Source organism: Anopheles coustani, chromosome 3, assembly GCF_943734705.1.
Source record: "Anopheles coustani chromosome 3, idAnoCousDA_361_x.2, whole genome shotgun sequence".
Lineage (NCBI taxonomy): Eukaryota > Metazoa > Arthropoda > Insecta > Diptera > Culicidae > Anopheles > Anopheles coustani.
Genome location: NC_071288.1, coordinates 78468008 through 78480636, shown reverse-complemented (window position 1 = coordinate 78480636; position 12629 = coordinate 78468008). Strand labels below are relative to the sequence as shown.

Below are 12629 nucleotides of genomic sequence, written 5' to 3'. Positions count from 1 at the left end.
CTGAGTGGTTAACGATACTGATGTCCTATAGGGTAACATGCTTTGCTCTGTTCCTTTTTTTGGACGACGAACTGTTATTTGGCGAAGGAGTACTTCATGAGAATAAATAGAAAATCGATACTACTCGGAATCATATTTTTAAATAATGCATGCCTACAATTCAATTTAAACGGGCAACCATATATTAAGCGGGTTTAACTAATTTTCGATGTAACTCAACGATACCTTCAAACTGAATTGAATAATTAAACTCGTCCCACTCAAAATTCTTACAGTTCCACATTTTATCCTTTTAAACATTTTCCCGGGTAGTCAAACAACAGCACTCAAAGCCTGGTTCATGTTGTAAATATTCACATTTCCCTTAATACTTCAAATATTTCTCACCCCATCGGTAGCGCCACTATCCCCGAAATCTTCCACCACTCCGGTGAGAAAAGAGGAAGCAAAGAAAAATACAAAAGCTTTGAAAAAAGTGGCCCATCAACGCAAAATCATATCGCAATAAATCAGATTTAATATTTTATGAAAACGACATGTGCCACCGAGTCGCACCAGGGACGCAACCGGAATCGCTTGGGTGTGGCCCCAGCACACACACACATTTACAATGTAAGACCAAACCATCAGGAAAGTCACCAGCACGAGGTCCTTCGTCAGGAGTCAGGAGGAACCAAACCGGACCAGAAAAAGTGACGTAATAACGCTGGAATTTATGAGCGATAAAGATGGTTTTGATAAGCGCTTTCGTTTAAGTTGAAGTGAGTGCTATCTTTAGTGTTTTTCGTTTGGGGTTTTTTTTTTCTCGTTCCTCAGTCTGGTCCCCTTTTTTCCAAGGAACCGAGGAAAAGAGTATTATGGCGGAGAAAAGTCGTAGCACCTTGCTCGTAGCGTGGAGACCATAATGCGAGGTGGAAAATTACAAGACATGCCACCATTCGGTTTATTGGAAGCGGAAAAGGATGTGTTACGGATGTAGTGTTTCGTCACTTTTGCTTACCCGAGTACGTGGAGGTGAAGTGGGAATGGTTTTCCGCTTGTCTTTCAACGAAAACAAACATTCACGCTAGCGCAACTTGTATTTAAAATTATTTACTGGCAGATGAATTGATTTCTAGTGTATAATTGAGTGAGAGAATTATACCTCTGTGGATATAAACATTCTAATTATAACCTTCCAACTTTTACTACATGAGAAACTTCCACCAGCAAAACGACAACGAAACAATGTACAAAAAATAAAAAATAGAACCCGCTCAAATGCCTCCCTGTGAAAGGAACACATGGTAGGAACAAAAAGTATGAGCATTAAAAATTATGGTTCATCAAATGAAAACGATGCGCCCTGCTTATTTCTTCCATTCGTACGAAAGCAAGACATCTGGTATCTGGCTTGGAAAGGAAAAGCTCAAGGAAAATCAACCGAAAAGTGGGGGGGAAATACGGTGCGCCTGCCCGAAACCGGCCGGGGGGTCGGATGTTCGTATTTTATGTTCTTCCTGCATGCTTATTCTCATCCTGTGCCTCAAGGATTGCCTCTCAAGTTCCACCCGCTCCCACTAATGGGAGCGTCTTGATGGTGAACGGCGAAAGCAGTGAAAGTGAGGTGATTTCTGGTGGATTTCTTCAGTCGGTCTTCTTTTTCTCCAAAGCAGTAGCAGCAGAAGCAGCAGACAGCGACCCTTCTCTCGAGGACGAATGCGATAAATTTATCATTAAATGTATAGGAAATGGAAAACTGCTTTCCTGCTGTCCGCTCGGTCCCTCGGTTCGTCGTCTAGGATGTTTCCGTTCTAGTTTTATTTTTTCTTCTTTCAAATCTGCCAGAGGACGAAGCAAAACCAGGGAAAACACTGAACTAGGCAATGGTGGAGCGACGGCGGAGCCCCATTTGGAATGAAAACAGTAGGAGCTTTCTGTGTCACTCCCTGCCTCTTCTGCTTCCTTCCAACTAGATTGGATATTTCGGAGGACTGTTGATCATCAGTCTTCGATACAACGTTCGTCGTGGCCTTCGTCGAAGGCACGGAGGATGGAGACGAATGCCAGCTGGCCCTCGCTGCCTCCGGAAACCGTCCCGAGGAAGCCCCATTAGTTGCAGGACATTAATTTCCTCTCGAAGTATTATTTATCAATAGCATCCCGGGCGAGTCGGGCGTTACGTGAAGCTACGATTGCCAATTGCTGCCCGAAAAGCCCGACTGTCGTGGGTAAGTTCGGGAGGTCTGCGAGAAGATTACGGGAAGTTCCGGTGCAGCAAAAGTAAGCGTTTCCGTTTGTTCAACATGACGCAAAACGAAAGCTTAACGTCGCTTTTAACCGAATGAAACCTGTTAGGGGGATCAACGTTGGATTTATTTCACTAATTTCGTCCCTAATAACATCGGGGACAATAGGGAGCATTGTAATTCGTGCCACACATTTGTCCGAAACATCTTGAGGAAGCAACAAACCATTTCAAAGAACAAAACGGAATATCATATGCAGTATCGCCTGTTTTGAGCAAAACAAGCCGTACATATATTGGCGTTTGTATGCTCAGAAAAATTTGTAACAAACGCCTTTATTGAGAGAACCTAAATCGACATGGAGAGAGGCAAACAAAAATCTAAAAAGAAATCGTATACCATACACTCTAGGCGCAACATTTTCGTTCAACGCGCGGAAAGGGGAATTAAATTATTTTGCACATTCATCGATTCATTCGCCTCATCGCCGACGGTTGTTCACCACCAACCGAGGCTCAATTGAAACGATTAATATTCCCTACTTTTCCTTCTTTACATTCTCGCACGCCAGGCACCTACCTTGTAACGCCGTGCCAACCGCGTTACCCCGAGGGCAAAAAGACCAATTTCCTATTTTATTACATTTGGCGTACTTCATTTTTCGAATTTACTTTCGCGCAGGGCATGGCATCACGCGGGTCCGTCGTGTGTTTAGCAAAAATGGTAGAAGGAAAGGAAAATTAGCAATAAGTATCAACTCGCGCCGTACCGATTTCCCGCTCCCCACACGACCATTCCAATAAATCTCGGCATCCCGGCGCATCTTTAGCGGGAAAACGGTTTCCATTGAACCAGAGTAAAAATGAGATATGCAAAAGAGCCAAATTAAAGCAAAATGTCACCGCAAGCTGATCAGGAATCTCGACCGAAAGAATCTTCCCTCGCAGGAAAGGCGGGCGGAATGGCAAAGAATTTCGGTTTCAGTTTGGTATCGGTTTCAAACATTTCGAAAGTAGCTGAAGCTGGCGAGATATGTTTTTTCTTCCGCTTTCAGTTTGCAGAAGAATGGTGGCTTTGAAAAGGGGAAAGAAGACGACCTCATTGCCTTGGTGCTGTAAAGGCCTTTTTATAATATTTTCTTTTTTATGACGCCTTTACTTCACTGCGCTTGAATTAAATTAGACAAGAAGATGAGGAAGCGAACGCACCGAACGAAGAAACCGCATAAATTGTATTTTATTTATTATAAAAACGACACACCGAACCGGATCTTCCTGAAACTGCCACCGACTGGAAGTGGTGGTATCACTTTGTTACAAACGATGGTTACAAAGGGGAAGCAACGGGGGCTCATATTTCATACGGTTAATTCTGCTCGTGACACGGAAAAGATCCCGCCAAGAAAAAAACGGGGCAGCGGACCGAAATTACAATGCCAGCGAGGCAAGAAAGAAACCGGAAGAAGGAGCTACTCTCTTGGCTTCTATTTCCAGTTTGCCGTTAAGGTAGCTCTCAAATATATAAGACCGACACAAACTCTATCTCACGTCTTATGCGTCGCTAAGATTTGAACAAAAACCGGATCCCATTTACGGGCCCATTTTCGTTTTTCTCCTGATATTCATTACCTGGGTTTACTTTCAGAAAACCTCACCTTACAGGTGCATTAAGTGAAGCAATCTCGATACAGCATTCAACGATAAGCGAATATTAGTATTTGACAATGAAGAAATGAAAAATGGCTTTTCGGTTTCCGCTCATAAATTAACGCAATGAATTAAATTCACAAGGAAAAAAGAATGCATAGTCATTAGAAAAATTTCTCAGCTTATTGACCATTCCAACCAATATTAGTTGCGATACGGTACACCTTTCTACAAAACAAAGCATATTGGAGATAGAATAAAAAGCTATTTCGCTTTAATGCCTCTCGAATCCGATGGAACAAAAAAAACATGAAAATTAGAAGGATTTAGAAATACAGAGAAGAGCAAAACATTAAATCGATGCGGGATCAGAACCTAAGTTCATGAAAGGCTTAGTAAAAGAGATGGTAAAAAGAAACAAATAATATAATAAATACAGCTGAAAATAGGAGAGGGGGTGAGGAGTATAAACAAGCAAGATTTGTTACGCCCTGTTTATGTTAATAGAGTGAGCACTAAAAATAGTTCTAAAATTTAAATGGAGGCGCATGGTATCCGAGGCAAATTCTAGAAGGAAATCAAACGTCACACTAAAGACTATTCCTTGCTTTGGACAAAACATCCCAGAATAGCACGCGGTGAAGGCGGTAAAGGCGGAAATAAAGTCCACCAACGGGTTTACCCTATGACCACCATCTACAACCACGCCAATCCTTTCCATCAAGCGTGTCCACACGACCTTCACCATAGGAAAAAAAAGAGCACATACTGCCCCCGCAGGTCCCCCCTTCCGCACACGACCGATTGAGAAAAGAAAAACAATCAACATTCAATGAAAGAAAAATAATGCGACCATCCCTCGTTAACCCATTTTCTTCACCGTTACTGTTTACTTGCTCGGTCGAGAAAGAGAACCGGCGGAGGGAACCAGAAGAAAACATAAATCCGTTTTGCTCGGCTTATTTCCCTCCACACACACACACACACACGCACACACACCCCATCGTCGTCCCCCTTCCTTCCATAACGCTTCTGTTGTTTATCCCTAATTTCAGAGAGCAGCTCCATCCGCACCTATTGAACCTGCTGTTATGTTTTTCGCAGTCATATTTTTGTGCGTTCTTGGGAGAGGGGCAAGCGGTTCTTGCCCACTTGGCAGAAACGGTACGAGCTGCCCCTTCCTTTTCTCAAACATTTTTCCGTTTGTGCGGGCAGTAAAGTTCCATCTTCCGTCCACCATTGACGTCAATGATGGGAGTGAAAAGTGAAAAACATCGTGCCACACCAGCCCTCCCCTACCCTGTGGGAAAACATACACTCACACATACACCTCGCCGGTCGTGAAAGGCCGTGCGGAAACCAGAAGAAACCTCTCAATGGGTAAAAATAAAAATCCGAAAAAGATTCACAAATAAAATAACGCTCCACGCCGTGTACCATCCCCTCAACCGCCCGAGCTGGCAGCTTTTCCTTTACGCACCGGGAACCAAGGAAACCCACTAAAGCCGATGCGGGGGAGCGGGATTTTGAAAAAAAAGAATGGGAAACCATCCCGCACACAGAGTCGAGACCTAAAACTGCGTCCATTCTGACTAGAAGGGATTGGTTTACTCGCGATACTCCTTTCAACTCTCGAGTGGCATTTGGTTTGCACTTGCCAATTTTTCAACCACACTCAAAAGGAAGAGTAAAAGGAAGAAGTTAAGCACGGAAAATACTTACCCCCTAGCTTGCTGCCGGGTGGTCGACGTCGTCGGGAAAAGGTGGATGGGATGAAAAGTTAAAGAAAATCACGTTTCATTTGTCTTCGTTTCCCGTATACGACGAGTGTTGTTTTTGCCACGTTGCTTTCCCCAGTGTGGCACGGTTTCGTTAGGGTGGATTTTCCTTCAAAATAATGACTGTTGAAATTTGAGTAGTTGTGGTGGATTTCGAGGGCTAAAAAGAGTTGGGAAAAGAAAATACGTGAGATTATGTTCACGTGCCGTGTTATTACGGTTGACCTTTTAGTACAAACATATTTGAAATCATACTCACGTACTTCATAAAGCTTTTTATGTACATTTCTATCGGATACTGTGTATCGCCCATGCCTAGGGTCTCGACGAAAGCCGAAAGCTAAACTTGTCGACATCCTGTTTAATAGCCAACCACTATTCTGTTACTAACAAACAACTGATACAGTGTGTTTCTTCAGGACATTCTTGTACCAAAGTAGCCCTAAAGAATAAAGTTTAATATTATATATTAACGTATGTTAAATCAACACCATGATAAGATGAAAAAGCATATTATAAAATGATTTTACAGTACTGTAGCGAAAATTGATATGCAAAATAGCCCCTTTTGAAAATAACGGACTCAAATGTAATATACCTAACAATTGGCTATCACAGAAACGTCTAGAAGGCCATATACTTCTTTAACCTTTTCATATTCAATTTTCACAGTTCAGCACTTACGTTGATTGCCACGCGTAAGGCTTTTCCTTCATGACATTTGTTCCCGATATGTTGTTTTTAAGATTCGGCTGCCTTTTTCATACAAATATATTTTTGTTCCTTTCTGTGGCCACGTTTTTCACCTGTCACTCACTGCTCTTGACAGGCGTGAGAAAACGGCATCCATTTTTCACGTTCACGGATGCCCTTTTTCCTCGGCGTATTGTGCCGGGGCAGATGGTTTCTGTGCTATGCTGTATTGGTTGTACCTTTTTCTGTATTTTTTCCCTGCTCTCTGATTGGCATCCAATTTTTTTTTTGTACTTATACATTTCTTCACATCTATTCTATTTCTTCCGAAGAACGCGCGGTTCCCAGATGTCTCGCGAGAGCTCGATTGCTCTCGGCACGATCGCAGCAGGTCGTGTGCGTGTAGCACATCTAACCTACACCCGCCCTCCTTTCACCTTACCTCCCTTCTACACGTGCTTGTCCTGTCCTCTTCCTGCACGTGCTCGCCAACATTACCAACGAAACGAAAATAGCACCTTCCTCCGGCTAGAGGCAACCCATCCTATAAGTTCCTGACAAAGAATTCACTCCCCAGAACTGCTCGATTTCGAACGGACCGTCGTTTCGTTTTCTTTCAGTAGCGGAGTGGAAAAAAGGAACGTGACCGGGCGGGGACTATGAGAAGGTCGAAGCCGAAGCTGAAGTGAAAAGTGGGCTCGCCACATGCGCTCAGCTGATCGGCTCCACCACTTTTCCTTTCGAAGGACAAGTGCGACCGGGCCCCAAACACACACACACACACGCCCGAGAGTGCTGTCACGCTTGCACCACCGGTCAGATGCCCTGCTCAGCTGTTTGCTTGGGTGACGTGACACTCAGGCTGGCGCACGGCCTCGGGTATTGGTCCGGGAAAAGCGAAGAGAGAGGACGCACTGTACATAAACTTTTTTGCTGAAAATAAAACCCGCGATCTCTCACACACACACAGAGCCAAGCGAGGACGACCTTCGGGTACATAAAATACCGGTCACGAGAAACCCCCGGAAAAGCGAAGCATTGTATCACACACACAGCTACAAGCTTCGTACCACAGAGAGTTGCAGGAAGGACATTGACAGGAGTTGAGATTGCGCAACACAATGCCACCACCGCTCGCAGATGGAGATGAGGTTTTTCCAGGACGAAAACCCCCCGGATATTCGATGCACTCTCGCTCTCGCGCTCTCAGCTGGTACACGTACGAAACACCGACAGATGGCATACAGGTGAACGAACGGGGGCCCGGAAAATTCCTTCTTCGATCCGAACGGCACCGTTCCGCAGCAGAAACGTTTGACAAGCCGGCTATGGTTGTGTAAGTGGACCGGCTTTTTCACCATCAGCGGCTTCGGTGCATGCGCACTCGATTGGAAATCATTACCGGCGTCACAAAGCAATCGAGAAAAAATAATGCCATTTGGTGAGGAAAAACTGCATATCACGCAGGAATTGTTTCTTCATCCTCAAATTGAGGGAAGTGTGGCAAATTTAGCTGCTGTAACATAGTTATTACAAACGGTCATTGTGTCCGTTGATGTCCATGCATCCAAAAAATACGCTTTCGATGCAACGACGATCCATATAGGCCGATTCTTCCACCTTGTTTTCTCTACGTTGGTGAACTTCAAACACCAACTGTTGCATTTGTTCGAGTACTTTCATTCGATTTTCTGTCGACATCGCCACCACGTACGGATGAATCCGCGTCATAAGAAAATCATACACCGGATCACTCATGGTACATTCCCCTCTGTTGATCGTCACACTCGTTATCGGAATATTGGTCTTACAGTGTTCAACATGTCCCAGCGCACGAACCGGCTCATGTTTCACTTCTTTCTTCTCCAACACTCTGGCCGAGGGTGGAACAATTTTCGTTGGCCCCATGACATGCTGATTCACAGCGAACCCTCTACTCGATCGGGTGAGAGTAGTTTGCATCTTACACAGCGTTTCAACACGCATGAATTCCATCAGTTTAAAATATGGCCATCGGGAGACAAAACCGCTACCAGCTTTCATTTCCAATCGCAGTTCACGACGATAAGCTATGGCCAAGTTTCGCCACTTGGTCATAAGGAAGGTTTCTGCAAGAAAGTACAAAATATGCCATTGAAACACATCAACGGATTGACAAATCATAAGGAAAAGCTCACTTGGTATTTCCATCTCACGTTCTAATAGCTTCCAGGTTTCACTAACTTCCACCTTCGAAGTGCGGCCACTTGGAATGGGATATTTTTTCATCAGGTTAATGAATTTGATAACACCTGCCGCATCAAGGGCTGCCGACTTTTCTCGTCTTGGAACCATTTGTTTCCTGAATGTTTCAGAATCCAATTCCTATCCAATCGTTCCTGTGAACTAATTCTTTTTATGATGAATGCCGCAATTATCAGCTAGAACTTTGTTCACCGATGACCGACACAATAATGCGGTAGGCTAGATTACTACTTTACTTAAGGCTAGTTTACGCGAACTAATTATGTATCTAAGAAACCATGCAAGGGTACCAGAATACTAGATTAGCAAAAATAAAGTCATTTGTGGTTTCGGAGGGGTTAGTATTACTCTAACATTTATTGTTGCAAGAACGGTATTTAGATAATTTCTTTTGAGGATTTAAACGAGCGTTGTTAGAACACTTTACTACAAATGATAAGAAAAAATGTAAAAATTGTGGTAGTTCTCATTGGACTTCCAATTCATCACGCAGCGCGTTTGTTATAATTTTCATAATATTAATACGGGTCTGCACATTCTGCAGCGGAGAAAGTTGCTCTAGTAAGGGGACCATACTTGCCAAGAACGTGCTATTCGAAACCGAACTAACCCAAGTTAACTCTTCTGGCTCCAAATCAGCAACTAGAGCGGGGGAGTCTTTGCTCATCATACGCGTCCTTTTCTGATTATTTTGGGAGCGAAATCTATAGTTGAAAGAAGCTTCACGAGAATAATGCATGCTTTCACAATCTTCCCATGAGGAGGTAGCGTAGGATGCTTCCGACTGACCGGACCAGCATATGTTTGTTACCTCTGCTTGTACCATTTCGGATGAGGTTCCCCTTTTTTCGATTCGTCTGGCGGTACTGCGTTTAAGTTTAAAGTGACCATCCAAAAACTTCAGAAGGTGGAAAAATTTCCAAGATGAACCATATCCTTCACAACCTTCAATGCGACGCAGTTGACGGCAGTAATGGTCTCGTAATCCTTTCCAACGTACTCGCAACTCATTCACTGAAAACCAAAATTGCCGAAATGGAAACATTGTAATGTAAGCAGAACCCGTAATGGTTCGCCGATCACCATTGATCGTTCCTCACCAGTCTTGTTCGGGAAGGATAGATCTCGAATGCCCTGCCAGATGCTTGTCGCCAGCCTGCTGCGACCGTTCATGTACGCCTTGTGCCAAAGAACGGGATGTTGTTGGACACATTTGATAAGCTTTACGTCGTCCTCGACTTTGTACGTTGGCATACCTTACACGAAGCAACAACTGCAAAGATGATGGATAGTAATGATTTTGTAAGGGCTTTAGTATGTTGGTTGTGTAAATGTGATAACATTTTAACAAATGTTTGTAATAAACCCGGAAGATTTGACGCTATAACACGCAACGCGACTGTAAAAAAGTACGCAAATCGTACCGGATAACCGCAAACTGATGCAACTTACTTTTGACCCCAGATGAACAACTTTGAGTAAATAATAAGCTAACGATAAAAACTTCCAGTTAAAAAAAAAGATAGACGCAGATGTTGCCTGGACGCGAGTGTTTGCTACCTGCGCAAACTAAAATCCTACTGCATGCACTTTTATCGTAAATCAAAGGTTACAGATCGTGTATTGAAATTTCAACAAATCACACAGCAGCTGCTTTTCGATGGACTTCAATTCATGGACGATACAATTTATAATTTTACAACATAAGCACCTCAGAGCTTGTCGGCGTTTGTTTTGCAATTTGGCCAATTTGTAATTTCGTTTAATTTGACATTTGCTAAACGTCGGAATGACAATTAGTAGAAGCCGGCCCATCAACTAGTATGCTATCGATCAGTAGCCAGAATTCATGGTATTTCGATCAGACCCAAAAGAACTGTAAATTTTAACGTTCCCGTGTTAACATACATAAATGTGATATAACATACATAAAATGTGGCCAGTGATGTTTGTGTACAACGTAATGAAGCGTGCTTATCCCGTGTATGAAATATTTTGCCCCAGAAGAACGACACTTCGGGTTTACGAACCCTGAATGGCCGCTTGTGTGTGAGTTCAGGACAGTGCCGTTAGCAAACAGTAATATTTTCACAAAATATGGTCAAAACAAGAAATGCAACAGTTTTACAATTTGCTAACTTTAGTGAAACGTGATAAAAAATTCTCTCCTCGAAAGGACGGTAAAAAAAGATTTGTAGGTTCCACCGAGATTTGAACTCGGATCGTTGGATTCAGAGTCCAAAGTGCTAACCATTACACCATGGAACCCGTTGCTGATGCGGGAGAAAATAGCGGTACTTAAAGCAGCTTTTGGTATAATTTATGCTTGAAAATGAAAGCAGACCTGTAGCAGATAACGATAGCAAATTCTTTGCAATCTTTTTTTTTTACGTAAGTATCGCTTATCGTTTAAACGAAATGCAAAGATACATGCGCAATTTATTACTCGAAACATAAAACGGAGCAATAATTTTAACCAACCACTAACAGCTTTCGTTTCTCTTTCAGCGTGGATATCCTTTCGCACACGTTAGTAAGCTTGGAATGAGCACACATACTTCCCTCCCGAAGCTCGCAAGGAATAGCAAATGCTAATAGTAGAAGGTGCCATGGTTTGAGGTTGTACCGGCCCACCACGATACCACTCAAGAATCCTCCCGACGGTTGGAAAGTTCCGTACAGCAATGGTGACAGTTTCGCCGTCTCTAATTAACGCCCGGTCTCTAATTAGGCACCACCGATGGGTTGCCATTTTCCGACTGCATTTGGTTCCCCATTCATCGGCCTACCGCGTTCTCCAGCCGCGGGGCACGCCTTTCGGGAACACTACATTTCGAACAATGTTGTACGCTGATGAAGTTGCTTCCTCTGCCCCAAGAAAAAGGAACAAAACCACCACCGCCTTGGCGTAAGACCTCGCGGGGCATATCCTAAGAAGGACACATCGAGCACAAGTTCCTGTGCAGCAGCTTGTGTACGCTCCAGTGTAATTAGGCAACATTTTAGCATTCTGTCTATCACGGCCTCGACCAAGGCGTACGGGCTTTACCACTCCGCCCAGTGAGAAGTCAGAAATCACAGCCTTTAGGTATTGAGGTTGGGACACGGTGACAAAGTCAAATCAGAGTAAATTTAATCAGACTGTCTCGCCTTCGTTCGAACGCCCCACGTACATGTCACGTTGCCCACGGGGTATGTATTTGGGAAAGTTCCAACGCGAACCGCATCCCCAGCACCCCAGAGCACCGCTCACTCTTGTCCACAAATACTTGCGGGCTCTTGGCGACGCAATAATTATCCTTACTAGCCTGGCGCAAAAGGATGCAAAAGTTTTCCGAGCGAAGAAAATGACATATAATTTTAATTTAGCCATGCGAACGAATTATCGTTCACGGCCACGAAGTACTTCTTCTCCGTGCCGGTCTCAATGTGGGATACGAAAGCGCAGCCCGTGCCAATTCTTACCGATTGGCTTCCCTAATGCCCCTCCGTCATTTTCTCAGCGGTCCTGGAAAATGATATCCACCAGGGGCAGGGCCGCCTTCACAAGCAAGAATTTGCTCGCCGGAACAAACGAATTGCCACACTTGCCGGCGCTGAACAGAGGACAAAGTTTTTACCAACCATTGGGTGGAAGTAATTTAAATTCAAAATGTGATCGTTGTGAGAAAACTTTTCAGCTCCACCACCTCCATCGAAAGCACGAAAAGGTGTTTGTGATGTGTGGCCGCACAGCGGCATCTTTGTCGTACGGGCGCGGGGAAAGCTTTGCCGAGAGCGCTAGCTTGTTCAGCCGGAAAAAGGCTGCTGCTGGTCTTGCGCGCTGGTGCGGAATAATTTGCCACCGAGTGTCCTCTAAAAACTATCACATATTCGCTCCTCCACATGCGTGTGGGGTGTGAGGGGAGTGAGGAGAAGCCAACTTTATTCGAACGTAACAATTCGTCTTGGGAAAATATTGCTTCGAAGTGTAGAAGTTGGATCCTGTACCACCGAGAGAATGATGACGATGACGACGATGACGATGGTTCGATTGTAAA

The 12629-nt window shown here is 44.0% G+C and overlaps 1 protein-coding gene and 1 non-coding gene across 2 annotated transcripts; both read right to left on the bottom strand.

Annotated features, from left to right (window-relative positions):
* Positions 1–8926: 8926 nt before the first annotated feature.
* Positions 8927–10335, bottom strand: LOC131258780 (uncharacterized). Its single transcript, XM_058260159.1, has 3 exons — positions 10042–10335; positions 9690–9862; positions 8927–9603 (listed from the first exon to the last, which is right to left on the bottom strand). Exons 2-3 carry the CDS (start codon positions 9841–9843, stop codon positions 9056–9058), a joined length of 702 nt encoding a protein of 233 aa, XP_058116142.1. The 5' UTR covers positions 9844–9862; positions 10042–10335; the 3' UTR covers positions 8927–9055.
* Positions 10336–10785: 450 nt separating this feature from the next.
* Positions 10786–10857, bottom strand: Trnaq-cug (transfer RNA glutamine (anticodon CUG)). Its single transcript has one exon. It is a non-coding gene; the product is annotated as a tRNA-Gln (tRNA).
* Between the last annotated feature and the right edge of the window lie 1772 nt (positions 10858–12629).